This window comes from Antennarius striatus, chromosome 1 (assembly GCF_040054535.1).
Source record: "Antennarius striatus isolate MH-2024 chromosome 1, ASM4005453v1, whole genome shotgun sequence".
NCBI lineage: Eukaryota > Metazoa > Chordata > Actinopteri > Lophiiformes > Antennariidae > Antennarius > Antennarius striatus.
The window spans coordinates 26,117,179-26,138,133 of NC_090776.1; the positions used below are offsets into that span (position 1 = coordinate 26,117,179).

The 20,955-nt window shown below is 39.0% G+C and overlaps 1 protein-coding gene across 3 annotated transcripts; it reads left to right on the forward strand.

The window, feature by feature from the left end:
* Window positions 1-226: 226 nt before the first annotated feature.
* cyld (cylindromatosis (turban tumor syndrome)) lies at window positions 227-20,750 on the forward strand. 3 transcript variants are annotated; one of them, XM_068318401.1, is made up of 17 exons: window positions 227-557; window positions 1,498-2,040; window positions 3,200-3,511; window positions 5,425-5,530; window positions 6,805-6,906; window positions 7,497-7,613; window positions 11,116-11,504; window positions 12,243-12,408; window positions 12,508-12,649; window positions 13,084-13,206; window positions 13,532-13,623; window positions 13,900-13,966; window positions 15,818-15,950; window positions 16,447-16,555; window positions 16,720-16,838; window positions 17,318-17,534; window positions 18,279-20,750. In XM_068318401.1, the coding sequence occupies exons 2-17, from the start codon at window positions 1,549-1,551 to the stop codon at window positions 18,461-18,463; spliced, it is 2,871 nt and encodes a 956-aa protein (XP_068174502.1). In that variant the 5' UTR covers window positions 227-557; window positions 1,498-1,548; the 3' UTR covers window positions 18,464-20,750. The 3 variants fall into 3 exon arrangements, with proteins under 3 accessions (XP_068174502.1, XP_068174503.1, XP_068174504.1); XM_068318402.1 differs by lacking the exon at window positions 7,497-7,613 and having other exon boundaries at window positions 18,279-20,747; XM_068318403.1 differs by lacking the exons at window positions 6,805-6,906; window positions 7,497-7,613 and having other exon boundaries at window positions 18,279-20,748.
* Window positions 20,751-20,955: the final 205 nt, after the last annotated feature.

The following is a 20,955-nucleotide window of genomic DNA, read 5'->3' on the forward strand; positions in this document are numbered from 1 at the left end:
AATGTAAAATACAACATATTATTTATAGACGTACAGCATCCTCTGCGTTGAAATGTACACTTCAACCTAACTATATTTCCTCCCATTCACGGGAAAGCCCCACAGAGGGGATTTTTTACATGCACGACTAGCAACCAATCAGCGCTTGAGATTGAAGCGGATAACCAATAGCTGACAAGGACCGGACTGATGTCATAGATTAGTTCGTGAGGTCGTCTACTGTAAATATTATATGTTGTAGCTGTAGTGCTACACTGTATAATTTCACGTTTTTCTCATGGATACCAGATTTATATTTATGCAGAGAGCAAACCGAGGACGCTGGCAGTGCTCTGCCAACCTGCCTGCTTGCCATCAAGAAGCTTGCTAGGCTAGCTACAGCGTGATACTTGGTTCGTTAGAACGCTAGCATGATCTAGCCATTTAGCTAATCAGAGGTTATTACAGTAGGAACTTGACGTTAGCTCGTTTGCAGAGGCCTGAACGCAACTAATTTAAATGGAAATTTGGAAATGACAGTCATATTTCGCCTGTAGTTCTACATGCGCGTATCAAAGGTAAGGCGTCCATGTTGTTATGTTTGAGAGTAAATTATTATTTGGTGCTTTTTAACCATATATTAGCTACTTCGACCTCCTCATGGGCCTTTGACAGCCTTTACCTGATGATGATGACACAATTTTACTTTGGTTGTCAGGGAAAATGTTGGAGAAAATGTGTCAAAAGTATTGCTTTTAGGTGAACCGGTTCGGCAAGGAAGCTGCGACGTAGTGATTGTCACGTCAAGGAAGACGTCAAATGAAAGTCAAATAATCTCAACGCCTATTTTAACATATGACAGGTTGAATTCAACTTTAAATCCTCTACTTTGCACTGCACTACTTTTACACAACTATCTTGTCTTGTGTAGATATCACACACTTGTGTTATATAGAAACACTACCTGTCATGTGTGTAATGATTAAGTTGATGTAGTATCAGTGCTTTTCAATATGTCGTATTAACTGATGATCACTTCTAAGCTGTCATCAGGGGGAGTCCTGTCACCTCGTTGTGTGTATTTAGAACACTCGGCTCAGTTCATGAGTAATGCCACACTAGGTCCTGCTGAACACGGGCACAGCGCAGGGATGACTGCTAGGGAGGATCTACTGTCCAGACCATGATAAGATATTTGATTGATAAATACACACACACACACACACACACACACACACACACACACACGCACTGCTTTCAGAACTTCAGAAATTCCATATCCCGAACAAATACTTTACCCATTGCAAGTCTGACAAACTGTTTAATATACAGTGATATAATGGGGAATCATGAAAATTCAATATTGCTGTTTTTGTCTGTACATGTTTGAAAAATAGTCTGTTTTAGTTTATCAGTTAAATTATTTTATATGAGCTTACATCAGACTTTTATTATGTGTGTGTCCAGTTTTCCTTGAATACTGTTCTAATGATAGTTATTTGTCATTTATTCCCATAGATTAGATCGAAAGCTTGCGATGACGTTTGTCCTCCTGTCTAGAATGCAGCCATGAGCTCCACCCTGTGGAGCCAGGAGAAGCCCAGTGGGGGCTTCAGGGAGGACTGGCGCTTCTACATGGTTACAAAGGAGTGTACGGTGGATAAGTCTCCCCAAAAAACTCTGAGGATCCCCCGTGGCAGTCTTGGTCAGGCCTGCCAGGAGCGCAACAGCCTGGGGCGAACACTTCCTCCATGTAAAGGCAAGAAAAGCCTCCGTATCCTGGACCAAACAAATGTGGTTCTTAGTCTGGATGAGCGGGATGTCTTGGAACTGGATGAAAAGCTGGCTGAGCTGCTGTTCCCCATAACTAACTGTGAGGAGCGATATGCCCTGCTCTACAACAAGTCACGGCTTGAACGTGTCCGTGATATTGACTGTGGTTCGAAGGTGCGTGTCCAGCTACGCTCAGGGGATGAACCTCTACCTGGTGTTGTCCGCTTCAAAGGCTCGCTGCTCCCTGACAGAGCCCTGTCTGGAATTTGGTTTGGAGTGGAGCTTCTGGTGAGAACTTGTGTGGCTTTTGCTTCAAATTTTTTTTAAGTGGGTGTCAAAGAGTTTGTGTTTTCTCAGTGATCATTCTGCATGGATGCTGTGCAGCAATAGACATGAGGGTGTGGTGCTTATCAAGACAAATTTCTGAGAGAAATAAGTAATTTTCTAAAATAAATTTGGCATCCAACTAGACCTTTGTGCAAACTTTATTTTGTTTATCTTGATAGACAGGAAGTCATATTTCCTTGTCAGAAAAAAAAAGAATAAAATTGATCAAATTGGAGGGGGTAGAGTGATAAATGTGTATATATGTATGTACAGTATATATCACCGAAAGAATCATTTGTAATCCCAAAATTGAAAACACTCCTGCTGTATTTGTTGGCGGCAGAGATGCAAAAGTTTTCCCTTTTTGCCTTCAGTTAAATTATTTCTATATTTATATTGAACAATTTTCTTACCCTTTTAAAAAAAAAAACTTTTAAGGCAGAGTTTTGTTTCAAATATGTTAGAGAAGCTTGAAGCAAAGTGGCGGTGTGACTGACGAGAGGGCAAGCAGATGAAGACAACATTTAAACTTCTATGTTAACTATGCCTGTGGCATTTGTTCTGTTCTGCATATACAGCTAAGTACGCGACAAAATACAAAGGGGTGCCTATCCTACTGCGATCAACTGTAGTCTTTCTGTGTGGGCCGATGGAGCTCAGGCATTCAGACTGTTGTTCAATGCAATGGCCTCAAACTTTGGACAAATGCCTCAGATATATTTTGGCTTGTTTGGTTGTACCAACTGCTATTTCCTTTTTTGTAATTAATGTGAAAAGTAATGATAATTCAGGAGTTTTTCATATCTGGATAGTACTTGAGAAAAGAAGCACAATATGTTACTGTGTGGTTCGTGAGAGCATCCAGTATCTCTGCTAGACACTGGTGAATGCATTTTTCATCACAGCAAATCAAGTCATAATTTTGCTGCAGTAATCGATCATGTACTCTCACAGCACCATGATGTTCACTTTTCTTCATGGACAAATGCTGAGCAAGCAGCCTTGCTACCTGCCCTACTTGTCATGACAATAATTCACTGATCTCCTTTGTCCTTAGGATTTTTTGTTCTTGCTGTTTCTTGTCATATCTCGTCATCTTTCTTTCTCCTCCATCTCCCAGGAGGAGGGAAGAGGCCAGGGCTTCACGGAGGGTTCCTACCAGGGCCGTCAACTTTTTCGCTGTGAGGATGAGTGTGGTGTTTTTGTGGCCTTGGATAAACTTGAACTCTGGGAGGATGATGATGAAGAGGCCTTGGGAGAACTGGAGGTGGACCATGTCAATCTGTTGGACGAAGACCAGGACTTCCCTCCACTGGAAATCAACTCCAGGGTACTGGTGCAAACCAGAGATGGACCAGAGAGAGGCACTATTATTTTTTGTGACCTGCTTCCAAGCAATGAAAGCCTGGGTTATTATGTTGGTGTTGACATGGTAAGTAAGACTCTCTTTAAATTAACAGAGTATGTCCATACAGATATGGGAAATATTCCCCAAATAGGATTGGAACGACAAGTCAGTTGATGAAAGTTACAGTAGTTGTGTTTTTTCAATATACTGTATATATATATATTTTTTTTTAACCAAAAAAAAAGTTTTTTAAATGTGAGATTTTGCTTTTTTTTCCCCTATTCATTCCGTCATGACTTGCATCCCTTTTGGGGTTAAGGTTCTACTGATTGGAGATAAAACCACCAGCAGCTTAACTGATTTTAAAAATATTACTCTGATTCACAATAGAGAACTCATGCTGCAGTCAGACATCTAATTTAAGATTTTTTCTCCTCACAGAAGAGATTTCTTTGAACTGTGAAGTTCAATTTTTTAGTTTTCACATTAAGCTAAGACGAATACTGCTAACATCAGGCATACAAAATACGAAGCAAAGCCTGGACAACACAAAAAGACAAGGCTAGGTAAAATAGTTTGCTTATTAACAAAATCCACAGTAAAGGTCACAACTTTCTGCAATTTAAATGTGACAGATTGGTGTTCCACAGGGCTCCGTGTCAAACTTTTAACATGTACATAAACCCTTTTAAAACCTAAAAACCCTTGTAGATTTTAGTGTTTACCCTTCAGCTTTTGAATTAACTAAACAGTTGAGCTGTGACATGTTAATCAATGTGCTTTACAGGAAGCAAGAAGAAAAAGAAATACCTACTTCCCCAAATATAAAAACAAAATTGGTTTTATAAAGTAGTTAAAAGTAAAAGTAGTTAATCTGCTTATATCAACCATTGATTGAGGACAGCCATATTAAGAAAGTTATATTTTTACACACTTTCTTCTCTGTTTTCTCCAGAGAAAAACAGAATTTTCCAAAAATGGATGTCAGAGTGTAGAAATCATATGGGATGCAAATGAGTGATACAAACCAGCAAAGTGGGTCAGTGATTCTTTTAGCAGTAATTTTAGAAGACTTTAGCTTTGTGAGTGTTTGTGGGTTCTTGTCATCACTGTGAATTTATGTTGTCAGCAGCTGGAAATGACCTCTTATTGTCTTGTAGTGTTTCTAGTTTGTTTATCATACGTTCAACTGTTTCCATAGTTTCTATAGTTTCTATAGCTGTTTCTCATGAGTGGATGTTTCAGTATGGCAATGTGCAGTAAGTTACAGGTTTCCATAAGAAAAGTGACCATATTAGTTAACATCCGAAGTTGTCCGTGTGAACTCGCCTTTTTAAAATTTTTTGACTTCAATATTGACTGCTCCTCTGTATGATGGGAGATTATAACTTTTTCTTTGGGTTCACAGAAGCTGGTATCTATGACTACTGTTGTCTGACGGGAGTTAATCTTGTACTCATAGAGAGATTGAATCACATAACTGAGACATTTGACTGCTGATTGTTAGCAGCAGCAGCAGCCCACTCAGTGCATCTGAACCACCCACAGAAATGCAAGGCAGTCACGCGGGGAGTGAGGTAAAGACTTAGTGCTGTATGACCCAACAGTGTGGCAGCGGGCCAGCAGGCAGCTGAGGAGAGCCCACTGCTCTGCCTCACTCTGCGTCCAGCCTCGCCCTTTCTCGAGCTAGTGAGTTACTGTCCTGCTGCTTTCCACTCTAAAGACGAAGAATTGTGTGGTTGTGCTAGTAAATGTAGTTGAACTCCCAGTTGAAATGATTTTAGACTGAAGATCTGTTGCTTAGGTGGAAGACACCGAAGACACATAATGTAGATCAACAAGCTTAAGCATAATTTTTAGCTATAAGACAATAGAGCTCATCAATCACCAAGAAGATGCTAGTGGAAGAAGCATGTGCAGCAACAGTTTAATCACTTGTACCGGGATGAAGAACGCGTGGGAGGATTATATGTTTCTCGTGTCTCCAACTATTTCAGGACAATCCTATTGGGGACTGGGACGGCGTCTTTGATGGGAAGTTGCTGTGTAATTTTGCCAGTTTGGAGCACACACGTCTCGTCCCCATCTGTGACGTAATGCCAGGTGAGTTGCCAACTTACATGTGTGAATCGAAAGCGTTTCTGCCTTAGAGCAGTTTTGAACGCTTTCTTGTGTTTTATTTGTGATGACAGAGAGACTTTTGTGTACATGGCTCACTTGTTTTTGAAAGTCCAGCAAGATACTCAGGCTCTTTGTTCTCCACAGTGACATCTTTATTTGTTTATATGTTCTACACACTGTTACTGACTTTTCAGATCAACATCTACAAAACTGTGACTTCCTGTCCTACTGTCCTGTCAGAATTATTCATTGTTTACCAATTTGCCATTCTTGTGATAGTAGATGGTTAAAATTGATCTTTGTGACTGGTGGTAGAATTAGACATACACTCTTTTGGTTAAATTTACACTGACAATTCAGGTTATAGCTTATATCTAGGGAAATTAAATGTTGGGGTTATTGATGGGTTATTGCTTTAGTTGCAGCATTTAAATTTCACGTTTTGGTCTGTGTAAGGTTTAGGTGCTGTGGATTCCTAAGGTAGAGGTGTTGGGTTGTGGGGTGAACAATATTGCCTAAATAAGTGAAACATATTTGTGATTTTCTCATCTTTCTACAGTTGAGACAAAAACCACAAACCTAAATAATTTTAACCTTATCCATACTTACATGAACCCTTTTAAAAAAAAAAAGGATACTCAAACTGGTTCTTTTTCATTAAGAAAGGATTGGAATAAATTTATAGATAATTAATTGAAAACAAATTCAGAACAAGACTCAAATCATGAGGCTTAAATTTAATCAAATAGTCATGAAATAGCAATAGCAAAATCATTATCCAATATAGAATTAAACAAATCTCGCTGGAAACAATAAAATGTTGGTTATTTGCAAAATGTAATCTTGTAATCAAAGTGAAAGCAGACATTGGTCATAATCAGTCTCTTCTATCTGCTGGTAGAGAGTGAAGCTTGCTGAGACAGCCATTATTGTCTCAGCCGTCAGTTAAGTTTACAAGTTAGGATAGGCTAAATATCACTTTAAATTTACTTTATGCATAACCTTAAACTACAGCAAAAGCTTTAGCTAATTCTCAATGTGGTTGTTTCCTTCTCATTCGGTCAAGATGAAGCTGTGAAAAAGTATGTTCAGTGATTGGCGTTATACCAAAGCAGAAAGGAACTTAAAGTAGGAATTTATATATGTTTAGCAAACTGTAGAGCTAATCTGAAAACCATAAGTGTGCTGTACTTGGTAGTTTAACATAGACTGAAAGGGTGATGCGCCTCTAATGGATGTATTGTTGGGATTTGCAGAATATTCCATGCAGGACCAAAGGCTGCAAAAGCACAGTTTTGCCCCCAGAGGCACCAACAGCGACAAGTCGTCCTCTAGCCAAAGCAAACCAAAGAGCAAAGGTACTGAGCTGCTGTGGTGCAAACAGAACTCACATACCCTCAGCTTGACAAGATCATGATTCTCAAAGGGTCTTTCCATCAAAGTTGTTAAAGAAGTTGTGTTTTATGCAATTATCTGTTACAATGAATTCTTAATGATCCCTCCCAGACCATTTCTCGACAGAGGTGTAGTGTCTGTTTTAGAAAACTCTGAAAATAAAAGTCAAACATGGAATATTTTTGCAAGGTAAAGTGGGGAATGACAGCACATAAATTGTTTGGTGGAAAGTCCCTTTTAGATTCTTATGACAATAGAAAGCATTCCTAAGTCCACATCATGCTGAATTTAATTAAGAACTTCCCGTTTACAGGTGGATAGATTTCCTTTATTGCCTTAAGGTTTTTGTGTTTCTGTCATGGCAAGAACTGACCGCAGTCTTCTTTTTCTCACAAATCTGTATTTTTTTTCAAGGTTTACTGTTGAAAAATAGGGAACCAATGCTCTCAGAACAGACACGTGCATGTACACGCACGTAGGCACACACACACACACACACACACGCTCTTGTTTTTTACACTGTGTTTCTTTCATTCACTTGTGTTATTTACAGGATTAAGTCATCAGTGTGGCAGTAGAAGCAAGTCTGAATTTTACTATACTTTAAATGGCAGCTCTGTTGACACCCCCGCCCAGTCCAAATCCAAAAGCACATGGTACATTGATGAAGGTAAACCACGGGTACTCATGGAATGTTGAACATCTTACCAGCAAGCTCCTGTGTACAACAAACAACAATCCATGTCACTTTGGCACGCTATTACAGGTGGTGGTTTATACACATGGTTATTTAATGGTCAAACTATAGTTTAGAAATACTTGAATATGTCACAAATTTTTAAAATCTTAAAAACTTAAGAAAAAGAAATTGTTCCGACCAGTAATTCAACTGTATTAATAATATACGTGTTTAATTACTGTATTTCTAATCTAGTGGAAGGTGTACTTATGTTTGGTACAGTTTCCCATAATGTTCTTGTGTCTCAGAATTCTATGGTAGATAGGCACTGCATGTTACTGGTGTAGTTGATTTAATAGGTGGCCTCCTGGCTTGTATTAAAAATGTAAAAAAACAGTTTTCAAAAAAGTATTCCACTAGAGGATACTTACATCAACTCACAAGGTGATGCCTTTGCCATCTAGTTCTCAAACTGGTCAATAATTTTTTTTTGGATCTGCAGAATTAAAACCTGAGGTTAGATAGTTTGTAGTTTATGTGAATGTAATTGGAGTAATTGAACTCTGAACAAAAATACCCCCCTCTTTAGTGCTCAAATGGGGGGAGGGCAGTTGTTATGAGTTGTACACACCAGATATGGGTTTCAGAAGAAATCAGTGTATCACAGTAGCTTGCTAGAAGGATCTCTCCACTAGTCTTGTCCTTCATCACCATTTCAATGGGACTTTCCAACTGCATAGAGCAATCTGTGTTCCCTGATGGCTTTTAATAATGCTTGTTGCTGTAAATTTCTCCTCAACTTGAGCAAATGATGTGATACCATAATATTTCTGTACAATGATATTTGGTGGCCTTGGCATTATTAAAAGCCTTTAACTGAAGGTTCAGTCAGCACATGTGCCATTTGTTATTTTCACGTTTTTTGTAAATAAATGTACCATTTTTGTTCTTTATCAGAAGGAAAACGCAAATGCCATCCCCACATCAGTGAATAATTTAATGATATATTGATACACAGATATTTTCTCCCATATTCAAGAGGATTGGTCGTGTTATTCCTGAGTGTACTTTATGCGCACACTGCACTTGGAATATTAACTTGATTTAATTCATATTATTGCAAATAAATGCATGAGAATGAATGGGAGACATCACATACCCACAAGAGGAAATGATCCTCTGCATCACGGCAAACACTGGCATGTGCCAGGTGTGAAATTACTCTTCATAATCAAAATGAGGATTGTATAATGATGTGGTGTTGCCATCTGCCAAGTCAAAGAATACATTACTTGAGTGTTATGTTAATGTAGAAATGGCTGACGGGCTGGTTTCACAACTGCTTACTCATCCTGTTAAGGTGTAATCATTTCCATCTTCCTCAGGGGTCACTTTCCACATTGTGTGTTATTCTCCTTTGTAGTTATGGTGTCTTTATTTCTGTCAATGGAAGTTGAGCTGAGGCTCAAAACACTTACGGTTCTCAGGGCGGAAATAGAAGTGAAAACTCAACTCCTTTCAAGCGTTAATGTTGTCTGTCAGGTAGTTCACTCACTAATTATGATCTTGTATCACTGAAAGTTTGACAGTAGTGTCATTGTCGTGGTGATAGTAGCTTACACAATCTAGTGCGACTCAACAATAAATATTGTGATGATATTTTTGGACAAAGTTCCACATTTCTTGCATTATAATGATGAGGCTGTCTGAAGCCTCCTACAGGCTAGAGAAGTGTGCTTATAGCAGCAGCTATAATTGTAACAAGAGCAGAGGAGAGAAACACTTTTGAATGGAACCTGTTTTCATGAGACACTCGGTGACCTTTTCCTGCTACAAAGCATTGTGTGCTAAGCTTTTGTCTCATTTTCAAAAGACCTGGACTTGTAGAAAAATATAAACTTTACCTCCAATAGATACAGTTAGTCCTCAAGACACAAACATTTGACTTACGGTACAAACATTCGTAGATATGAACAACCACACGCTGCCATATCAAACTACTTTAGTCCCCCTTTCTGCCGCAACCCATGCCGAGAAGCGTTACATCAACACCCCTGGATTAAGATTTCACGTCATGTCAAAGTAATTCAGCAAAGACTAAATGAACAGTTTTACTCTGATGTCGGATTTCATGTGGCTTTTTCGGCTTTCCTATTGGTGCGTCATCTGCAGTGATTTGTCCTTTTATCCACGACTGTGTGAGCTTATGAGCAGGGAATGAACGTACAATATATTTATGTTCATAAACATGGAGACTGCCGACAATTCGGGTCAGGTTGGTGCCAGCAATGAAGACTATTGACTACTTGTCAGCAAACTGTCTAATTTCAGCTGAACGCTGAACTCAATGTTTTGCTTCTTCATGTTAGCTGTTGGTTGAGTTAACTGAGAGACTTAATGGAAATAAAATCAAGCATAAAGTGACGTGTCAGACTTTTGATTACAAGGAACTGCATCAGTTTGATAGAATACCTCAATGACTTAAAGCTTGGCTGAGCCTCTAGCACCCCTGAGGATAAAATTAATTCAGCAGTATTTTACTTCATTATGTTGTTTTTATGTCCTGTAATTGTTTCTGATTAGTATTTGGGCATTGAAATGATCTCAAATGGCAATAATAGATTGAAATTTAATAAATGCCTACTTTTAAACAATGCAGCTTACAAACATCCTGTCAGAACCAATTGTGTTTGTTTATTGAGGACATCATTTGACCTCTGAGGGCACAGATGATGTGGTTTAAGGTCCCCCCACATATGGAGGCATCAATCCTCAAGTGGTGCCCATGGGGTCAATTTTAGCTCACAGTTCTTTGCCACATCTGTACCCCTCACTCTCTTCCCCATTTCTTGTCAGATATCTTTGGCTGTTCTATCCGTTAAAGGCACCCCCCCCCCCCTAAAAAACATAGTATTTTAAAACATAACCTGTCAACTCAACCAAAAGGGCAATTTTTACACGCTTGTTGGATGTTGGACCAAATGTTGTCTCAGTCCTTCAGGAACAAAAACAGTATCACTTCTTCTTCTTCTTCTCACTTAAATTTTGAGAAACCATTTCAGTCTGTCCAATGTGGGTGACCAGCATTTATCTTTTTAACCACCTATTATTTACAGTTAATGTTGGTTGTTTTCCAGATATTGCTCTACTGTATCTCAGCAGACACTTTGTTTCCTCTTGTTTTAAGGTTCAAGCGTCTCCGAGTGAGATGTCCTGTCTTACAGTAGTAGAAAAAATTAACCTTGAGATGCCAGTGTGTGAAAATGATACTGAACCATCTTGCTGTAGATAGAAATGCTTATTAATATACCTCTGAAAATCTTTCAACCAGAAGACATCAGTAAAAACAAAAAAACAAAACAGGGATTTTCAGGATGGGGCTTCATGGCTCCAAATGCTTGGACTGACATCTCTGCTATAGTAAAGATAGCTCAGGTGATGTAAAGTGCCTAAAACGGATGTTAAGTTTGGTTTTCTTGTTTCTCTCCTTCAGTTGGGGAGGACCCTGCCAAGTCACTTACTGACACACCCCCTGACTTCAACCAGTCCTCCCCGCCTTCCAGAGCCCCACCTTCTGCCTCCTTGTCCAGTGACAACAAGTTCCACTCTCTACCCTTCAGCCTGAACAGGAAGAGCGGGCCCATAGACAACATGAGTCATGGGCTTCTCTCCCTGTCTGTCCAGTCGGTGATGGGAGAGCAGCCTGAGCCCACGTCACCGGCTGCCCCTCCCTCACCACGGCCTTCTACACCACCCAGAGGGCAGCCAGGTCTGGAGGTGGGCTCTCTGGTGGAAGTGAAAGAAAACCCTCCTTTGTGTGGTGTCATCCGCTGGGTCGGTCTGCCTCCGGGTCTGTTGGAGCCTTTGGCTGGGCTGGAGCTGGTGAGACAAAACAGCAGCATAAAGCATGAAATGCCGTTCAGGTTTCACTGTCAGGAATAGGGAAGAAAACCAAAGATACAAGATTATTATTCTCACATAATTGTTGTCACAGTATAATAAATGTTTGCTGCCACCCAGAACAGCTGATTTTCACTGAACCTGTATTCTCAACACTCATCAGGTTAGTTTTTTTGATGACAAAAAAACCAGCTGCTTTTGGTGGCTTTATTTGCATTCTATTAAATGACTCAAAGAATTTTTTTGAATCAAGCAAATGAGATCAGTTTGATTCCAAAGTTTAGGAGTGGGCTTACATGTAGTCATAGTTTGAGGGTCATAGTACCATGGCTTTTTGCTTTGAGATGCACTGATAATGGAGAAACTAAGATGCTTCAATGTAATGTTTGCGCTCTTGATCTCGTCCGTTTTACTTTTATGTTTCAAGTTTTTTATGTGACCAACCATTATTGTTGGTTGCTTGAACATGAGTTTGTTTTGATAATTCACTTTTTTTTGTTGTTGTTGCTTACTTATTGTGGCTACTTTATCATGTTACTTTCAGTAATGTGTCTTCACTGTTGGGGTACAAACAAATGAAATTGATTTGGTCATAAAACATTCTGGAAAAAGATGTTTCATATGTTGAAATATCTTTTCCTCTTGCTGTTGCTTTGAAAGCCTTTTTACTGTACTCATGTACGACACTGGATAGTAAGTGGTTATAACCTTCCTTTTCAGGAGGAAGAGTGCCCTGGTTGCACAGATGGCACATTCAAAGGCACTCGGTACTTTGCATGCCCTCCCAAAAAAGCCCTATTTGTGAAGCTAAAGTGTTGCCGACCCGACTCTCGCTTCCCTTCCTTACACCACCCCTCCAACCCCATAGAGCGGTGCAACTCTATTGGTGAGCATAATGGAAGGATATGGACGATTAAAGATACTAAATTAACTATTGACCCAAAGATCTTTGCGTACCCTAACCCTTATATATGTGTTTACGCAGCCTTTGGAGGTTACCTAAGTGAAGTAGTACATGAGAACACTCCACCCCGCACAGAGAACGATGGCTTGGATGTCATGGTTGGAAAAAAGAAAGGCATCCAAGGCCACTACAACTCCTGCTACCTGGATTCTACACTCTTTTGGTCAGACTATGTTGTTGTCAGATGGTTAATCACTGTTACGTTAATATCTCTAAACTATTTAGCTGGCAGTGTTGTGTTAGCATAGAGGCTCATTAGTAAACTGTTTTGACTCTGACTGCTGCCTCTGACAGGGTGTGTGTACAGGCTGGTGAACAGGGGATCTTTTGTTTGTTTGTTTGGTTGAACAAAGCATTCAGTCTAATTGTCCTCAAGAAAATACATGATATTCAATGCTTTCAGTATGGAGTATAATATGGAGTAAATACTAGCTTTCAATTAGAAAGAACTTTTAATTAACTATGTAATAAATACAAATGTAACAAATGATTTTATGTTTTCAGTATAAAACAATTGTTGCAGAATGTGTTTATTGATAAATTGAAAAGCACATGAATTTTAATTCTAAACTGTTTGTTGCGTACTTTGTTTTGCAGTTTGTTTTCTTTCAGTTCTGTACTGGACACGGTTCTGCTGAGACCACGATCAAAGACTGATGTAGAATATTATAGAGAGACCCAAGACCTGTTGCGTACAGAGATAGTCAACCCCCTACGAATGTGAGTGTTGAACAACTGACTGAACTTGTACTCTGTTGGAGGTTTGCAACATTGGCATCGGATCGTAGGTTGTTGGCTCAATGTTCTCATTAGCTTTTTCCCCCCTTTTTTGAGGAAGCTTTAAGCTGCTCCATATGATGTGAGATGAGAATACAGGATTTTTGATTAACAATTTGAATTCTGATACAAAAATGCAAATCAGACCAGAGTGATTTTGGATCTCAGATATATTCAGTTGAACAAAACCCTCAATATAACCCCAAATGCAAATCTAATGTCAAGGGCCACGTGTGGATAGTTAACGTGTCCGTTCTCCACACTTCAGACATGGGTATGTTTGTGCCACCAAAGTGATGAAGCTAAGGAGGATCCTGGAGAAGGTAGAAGCCACCTCTGGGTTTACCTCCGAAGAAAAAGGTAGGAGAACAAGACACGTGTTGTTTATTGATCCCTCGACAATTTCTCATAATCTAACAACTTGTGTAATACTGGTGTTGGATTTCTAATTGAGGAACTTGTGGAAGTAAGAATATTAATATTGAATAAGCTGCCATACTGATTAAACAGATCAACATGTAAAAGAGAAAACCTACTCTTTGGAGTTGTATTTAAACTTGACTTTCCAATTTTCACATTGTTCACACTATTTACCATGTTACCTGACGTCTCATTTAAACACATCCTGTACTGCAGATCCCGAAGAGTTCCTCAACATTCTTTTCCATCACATACTGAGAGTGGACCCATTGCTTAAACTAAGGTAGGAGATCTTCTGACCATTCCTTTAACTGACATACTCTGCACGGTATTTAGGTAATGGGTGACATTGTTTAATTTCATACATTTATTGCTTCTTGTTTTCTAACCATGTGTGCGACCTTTAATAGTTGCTGTTCATCAGATGGTATAATTTCAAATGTGTGAAAACTACTAAAGTGCAGCATTAGGCCAGCGATGGTCAAAATCTGGAAAAAATAGATTTGGACAGTCACATAAACTTTGTCCTCCACTGGTACTGCTGGAGATTGAATGATGAACTGTGTGGGTACAAGACAAGTTAAGGAGTTTTCAGGTTATTTTATGAAAACTTTTCATGACAAATTCAAGCTGACATCCTTCCTGTGTTGTAACACTATCTTACATATCAGTCACCTTGTGAGCTCCCGGGGAAACTATATATAAGGTCTTGCTTTTTAGAGTTTAAACCATGTGGCTGGCTTATAAATTAACTTTCAGCAGTGTTGAATATTTAATCATGATTGTAAAAATTGATCATACATTAGAGATGAATATTATTACAAATTTACCACATTTCTCCACACGGAGACATTTTTGTATATTTATTACACATGAATTGAAATATTTTCAATTAGTAAATCACAAAAAAGATTCATATTACAGAAAAGTCAAACTATCAATTGTGTTCACTTATTCATTCATTTATTTAGTACTTGGCGAGGCCTTCTTTTACACAAGTGACTTCATCAGTGCTGCATGGCATGGAGGTGATCAGCCTGTGACCCTGCTGAGGTGTTTTGGCCTTGTGTGCAGACACCAAGTGCTGCTGGAAAAGAAAACCAGCATCGACATAAAGCTTGTCAGCAAAGGGAAACACAAAGTGCTCTAAAATCTGCTGGTAGACGACTGTGTTGACTTTGGACTTGATAAAACACATTAGACCTACACCAGCTGATGACATGGACCCCAACCATCACTGACGGTGGACACTGTCACGCTGGATTATGAACAACTTAGATTCTGAGCCTCCATTTATTCAGACTCTGAGAACTTGATTTTTAAATCAAATGCACATTTTACTTTCATCTGAAAAGAAGTCTTTGGACCACTGAGTTGTCATTCAGTTCTTTCTCTCATTAGCTCAGGTAAGACTCTTTTGATGTTGCCTCTGGTTCAGGAGTGGCTTGACACAAGGAATGTAACACTTGTAGCCCATTTCCTCAGAATGTCTGTTTGTGGAGGCTCTAGATGCTCTCAGTCAGTCCATTCCTTGTGAAGCTCCTCCAAGTTCTTCAGTAGCATTTGTTTGACAATCCTCAAGGCTCAGTCTTTCTGGCCTACCACACCTTGACCTTCCAGTCAGCTTTCCATGAACATGCTTTGATCCAGCACTCTGTAAGCAGCCAGACTTTAAGCAGTGAGCCTCTGTGGCTTAGCCTCCTTGTGGAGGCTGGCAATGAGAGCCGTCTGGACAACTGTCAAGTCAGCAGTCTTCCCTGTGATCGCAGTAGTGTGAGGTGAAACAAACCAAGAGATTCATGGTATTTATTCTGCATTAAATAGTAATTCACTCAAACAGGACATGAAATACTCTAATACTGTATGTTGGGATATTTTTTGAACTCTCACTTATTAAAAATATATGTAATGAGTTTAAGTTGCACACAGTTGTAACTGAAAGTAAATATTGAACTTCTCCATGACATCCAAAATTGTTTAGATGCAACTGTATAGTATTTTCATGTCTGTAGCTTTAATCAGTAAAATATCAAAATATTAACTCCTAAAGAATTAATACATTGGGACATGTAAGATCACTTTCATATAAAAGTGTACTTCAAAGATAAATGAAGGAAAACCTTGTTGTTTTCAGGTCAGCAGGACAGAAGGTCCAGGACTGTTATTTTTACCAGATCTTCATGGATAAGAAGGACAAGGTTGGAGTACCCACCATCCAACAGCTCCTGGAGTGGTCCTTCATCAACAGTGACTTGAAATTTGCAGAGGTTATTACATTTAGAAACTGAACTTTTTGGAATTCTTCAAGTATGAATAAAATATACACTTCTTTATCTGACGATACTTATTGGGTCCTGTGGAGCTTTTCACAATTCCACATTTTGTCTGATTATTATTGGCAGTGGAATATAGTATATAGTATATTTGTAATTTTCACTCTGCCGTCCTACTTTTAGGTAATGCTCTCACAGCTATAACCAGCCAATAACAAGCCCTAAATTATAACAGGCAGTCTACAGGGCTGTTATGACACTATAATCCAACATTGAGCACAGGTCATAGATAGGTCACATATTGCCTGCAGTCATACGTGGTGAATACAAGGCAACATTTCTATCATTGATTTATTCCATCTTTAATTAGCATAAATAAAAATAATTTCTCCATGACTTTTGGTCATCTGTATTTTCATTCTATTTACTCCCAGGAAATGCAAAACTTGATGATTTAAGTTTTATTTATCTGTTTTTGTTGACTCTCCAGGCTCCCTCCTGCCTTATTATCCAGATGCCCCGCTTCGGCAAGGACTTTAAAATGTTCAACAAGATTTTCCCCTCTCTGGAGTTAGACATCACAGACCTGCTCGAAGACAGTGAGTTGCAGTTATTGCATTTTCCCACAATGTTGATTCAGAGCTGTGTTGCATTTATTACTAAAATCCCACGGAGCTAACACTGTTGTTCAGCTCAGCACGTCAACGTGAAAAACTGCACTCCTGTATCAGCAAGAATAAAGACGTGTGTTTTCATTGTCTAGCTCCAAGGGAGTGTCGAATCTGTGGAGGCCTGGCTCTTTACGAGTGTCGAGACTGTTATGAAGATGGGGATATTACAGCCGGCAAGATTAAACAATTCTGTGAAAAGTGTAACACGCAGGTAAACAGAGGGCATTAATGTAAGACTAAATCTTAGAAGTGTTAAGATTGGCCATGTGGTGGTGCCAAATCCAAAGGAATGATGCATCAGTGAAGAAGCTATGTTGCAAAAGCATGGCTGCTAGAGCAGAATGTAGGACAGTGTTTGTTGGTTTCATTACTATTTTACCAATAGTATTGGTGCGTTGAGCGAAATGTCATTGGATGAATATCTAGATTTTCTTTCTGGCAGTTTGAACCCTCAACTGTAGGTTTTTGTTAATATAATATTATATATATATATATATATATATATATATACAAAAACCTAAAAAAAGTAAAAATAAAAAAAAGAATGAATAATATATATATATATATATATATATATATATATATATATAATATAATAATTTTGTTACGAATCATGCAGACAATATTTATGCAAAGTTTAAGAGGCCACTCCAACAAACAGTCTGTGTAATGGTGCTTGTATTGATTTAGGTTCACCTCCACCCGAGGAGGAAAACCCATCGGCATGTCAAACTGTCTGTCCCGAAGGAACTGCAAGAAGGCACAGGGCGACAGGGTAGTTATCCCCGCCAGAGGATGGAGCTGTTTGCTGTGCTGTGCATTGAAACCAGTCACTACGTGGCCTTTGTCAAGTACGGCAGTGCAGATTCGGCCTGGCTCTTCTTCGACAGCATGGCTGACCGTGATGGTAGGAGTTTTGACATATCCTTTCTTCGTTTGTTATGAAATCAATTTGATTCTTGAGTAAAGGTTGTGATTTACGAGAAATTATTTCTGTAAGTCTGGTGAAAGAATTGCAAAGTTGTCAGTGGACACACACAGAATTGTAGGACTAAAACTAAAAGCTTCCATTTTGAGCTTAAGTTAATGAATTCTAATTCAGGTTTGAATTATACATCATTGCCATAAAGTATGAATAATAGATACATCTATTTGTCAGCTCCGACATCACCATGAGGAAACAACTATTTATGAACTTGTACTTTTTTCTGTGAAATTACTTTCTAAAAATGTTTGAATTGCCAAAAAAGGGGGAAAAATTCGAACAGGAAAGGGCATGAAATCATTCATTAAAAGTGACTGTTGTGATTAGTTGATCATCATTGTGTTCTTTGTTGTAACTGCTGTTTTTTTTTATTTTATTTGTGGCAAAACATTTTTGATTAAGTAATAATTTAAGTCATAAAACTATTTAATGATTGCCTAATAGCAACCGCACATCCACATCTACATTTTGCAATATTGTGAGACAGTTTGATGCAGCCTGAGGTAGTCACTTATTTTGTCACATTCTTCTTTTTCTTCTTCTTCTTCTTATTTTGTCACATCAGAATCCAAAAATAACGGAGAATGCCAAGAATAAGTTGTGATTATGGCTTTGCTTTAACAAATGAGCCAGTTGTTTCTAATGATCATGCATGTGGCTTTGCAGGAGGACAGAATGGTTTTAACATCCCCCAGGTGTCCCCCTGTCCAGAAGTGGAGGCCTACCTGAAAATGACTCCAGAGGAACTCCACACTCTGGATCCCAAGAGCATCCAGGGCCAGGCCCGACGCCTGCTGTGTGATGCCTATATGTGCATGTATCAGAGCCCGACAATGAGCCTGTACAAGTAGACTCCTCCCCCCAATCCTCAACCTCTCCTCACTTCAGCCACACCACCTCTCCCAGGACAGGAGATTCCCAGAAAGACCAAAAATGGGAAATAAATTGAACGAAGAAAAGCTGCCTGCTATCAGGGGTGCTGTCCCGAGTTAAGTCGCTCCACACCACCCTTTCTGTAATTCTCACCCATCTCTGGAGATTGGAGAGATGGATGAGAAGTGGAGAAACCTATTTGCACTGTGCATTAGTTGAAGTGCTGTGTTTTAGTCCTATGTAACTTTCCCGTAACTCACAGCTGAGCGCTTGGGGTGGATGACGAAGGAAGGCCTTATGAAGGTTCACTCCCTGCTCAGGGACGAAGGAGGAGGTGAGAGATGGGCAGGAGGGTATGTTCACGTTGGCGTGACTGATGAAACATGAGCAACAAAAACAAGATGAGCTAGTGGGAGAACCCTGGCCGCCTCATTTACTTTAAGAAAAGAGAAGTCCTGCTATTCTTAAACACTTTTGAAGAAGGGAGCTTTCAATTATCCCACATTTAGGAAGCAGCGCAGTGTGCTAATCCTCATCCACCCCGTGTGCACTGTTCCAAAAGTTGTGTAAAATCTCGTAGTAGCATAGATTTATCAAGGTATTAACATCAACAGTATATCTTTTAACCTTCTGTGCAGTCGCATCAAGACCAGAGTGTTCTGCTCCTGGAATTAGTCAACATACTCCACATCCTGCTCTGTCAGTGTCTTTTACAGTATGTTTTGCAGAAACTGATGTAGCTATAGTAAGAGTTTCAAAGGTTTCTACATTCTTGCCCCACCAATGCTGCACTTTTGCTCTATCCCCAAGTGGACCTATCAGGAAACATCTAGCTTTTGCTCTTTTATTCCATCTCATTGGAAGTCACACTGAGTTCTAATTTGTTGGTTAGGAGACATCAGAGTTTTGTGTTACAGAATACAAATTTGTTTCTCCTCGGTAGACGTAAAGGACGCTGTGCATTTCTAATGCTGAGTAGATGGCAGATAAATGCAAGACGGGAGACTTGTTCAATGGCTCATGTTATAAGCCCTGTTAACAGAGCACTCCAAGCATTCATAGGGTCAGTGAGGTGAAATACTGAAAAAGTCTGTAACATTTCTTTAAAAGAAGAGGGAAGTATGAAGAGTTTCTTGTGCGGTGTTTTTGAAGTTTAAGCTTATTTTATGTTTACAAAGCCTTTTCTCTGTCCGCTATGGCAAGCATTGACTCTAGGCACCTTCCATGAAGATGTGACATGCAATGTTTCCAGCCATGCACCAGATAACAAAACAGTTGTGATCAAACATTATTATTTATTCTAATATTATAAATTTGTCCCTTTGTTGAGAAAATAAAATGGGGCTAATGATACCAGTTTGGTTATACCTGGTCCTCTTAACTGTATATTAAAGTGAATTATTGTAGTTTATGCTGTCTAATAGCAACTACTGAATGTTCATAGTGATGTTGAACAGTGTAGAGTTAAGGAACAGAATGAGGCACAAGGCTGGTAACCTTGGGGTACCAAATATGTATATGTATTTAAAATTCAATTAAATTATAATCAAAAGTACCCAAAGCAAACCAGTTATACTGTGGGTTCAGATAAGGTGTTAAATGACACAAAATCAGCTCAAACCACAAACAATTTGGCATCAGCATTTACACAATACTAGTTAAAACTTTGGATACGCCTTCCAATATATGTTTAGACTGGTACTGCATATTTTTATAAATAAAAATCAATGATGTAGTTCTGGGTATGAAACAACTGTAAGGACGTTTTATAAACTGGTTTCCCCTGACACCGTGGTTGTTGCCACCGTCTCCGGGATCCTGACAGGAGATGATCCTGTGTGAACTTTTTTCTGCACTGCTGAAGCTTGTCACCGACTGGAGCCTTGTTCTCTGTGAGAGAAGTCTCAGAACGGAGGATGGGAATTTATTTCTGTTGCATCTGTACACTATAGACTTGTGTAATGGTTGGAAAATTAATGTCAGTGATGTTCCTGTAAATGTTAACATAATAAAGCCCATTTTGAAGGGTACCTGACATGTTCAGAGTGTTGTGATCACTTGCGAGATCACCCTACTTCCACAATCACTTTGGGTAAACATAAATGAAGTAGGAAAAGAACACTATGTGACATTAAATATTCTAAGACTTCTGTATTCAATACTTGGCTTTACCTTTAACATTTTATTTCTTTCTAACAAGCCTTTTTGACTAATACAATTTGCAAGTGACAGACCCCTTACCAGAAAAGAATGGGGACAATCACCGCTTTTACTTGACAGCTGCATTTCATTTTCACTAGAAGATTTAGCATTGAGATAATTTACAAAACATTTAAAATTTCACGTGGACTTAGAGATTAGCTTTTTGTCTTCTAACCCTAATCAGTAACGTCTAGCTGGGAATGTGAATGTATAGAAATTGTTCCCAAAGAGACTATTAAAACAAACAAAATCATGAATCAGTATTGAG

Coding starts and splice junctions, on each gene's coding strand:
- cyld (XM_068318401.1), top strand. CDS start 1,549: ATGAGCTCCACCCTGTGGAGCCAGGAGAAGCCCAGTGGGGGCTTCAGG. Junction 11,505..12,242: donor CTTTGGCTGGGCTGGAGCTG/GTGAGACAAAAC, acceptor CTTCCTTTTCAG/GAGGAAGAGTGCCCTGGTTG. Junction 16,556..16,719: donor CACAGACCTGCTCGAAGACA/GTGAGTTGCAGT, acceptor TTCATTGTCTAG/CTCCAAGGGAGTGTCGAATC.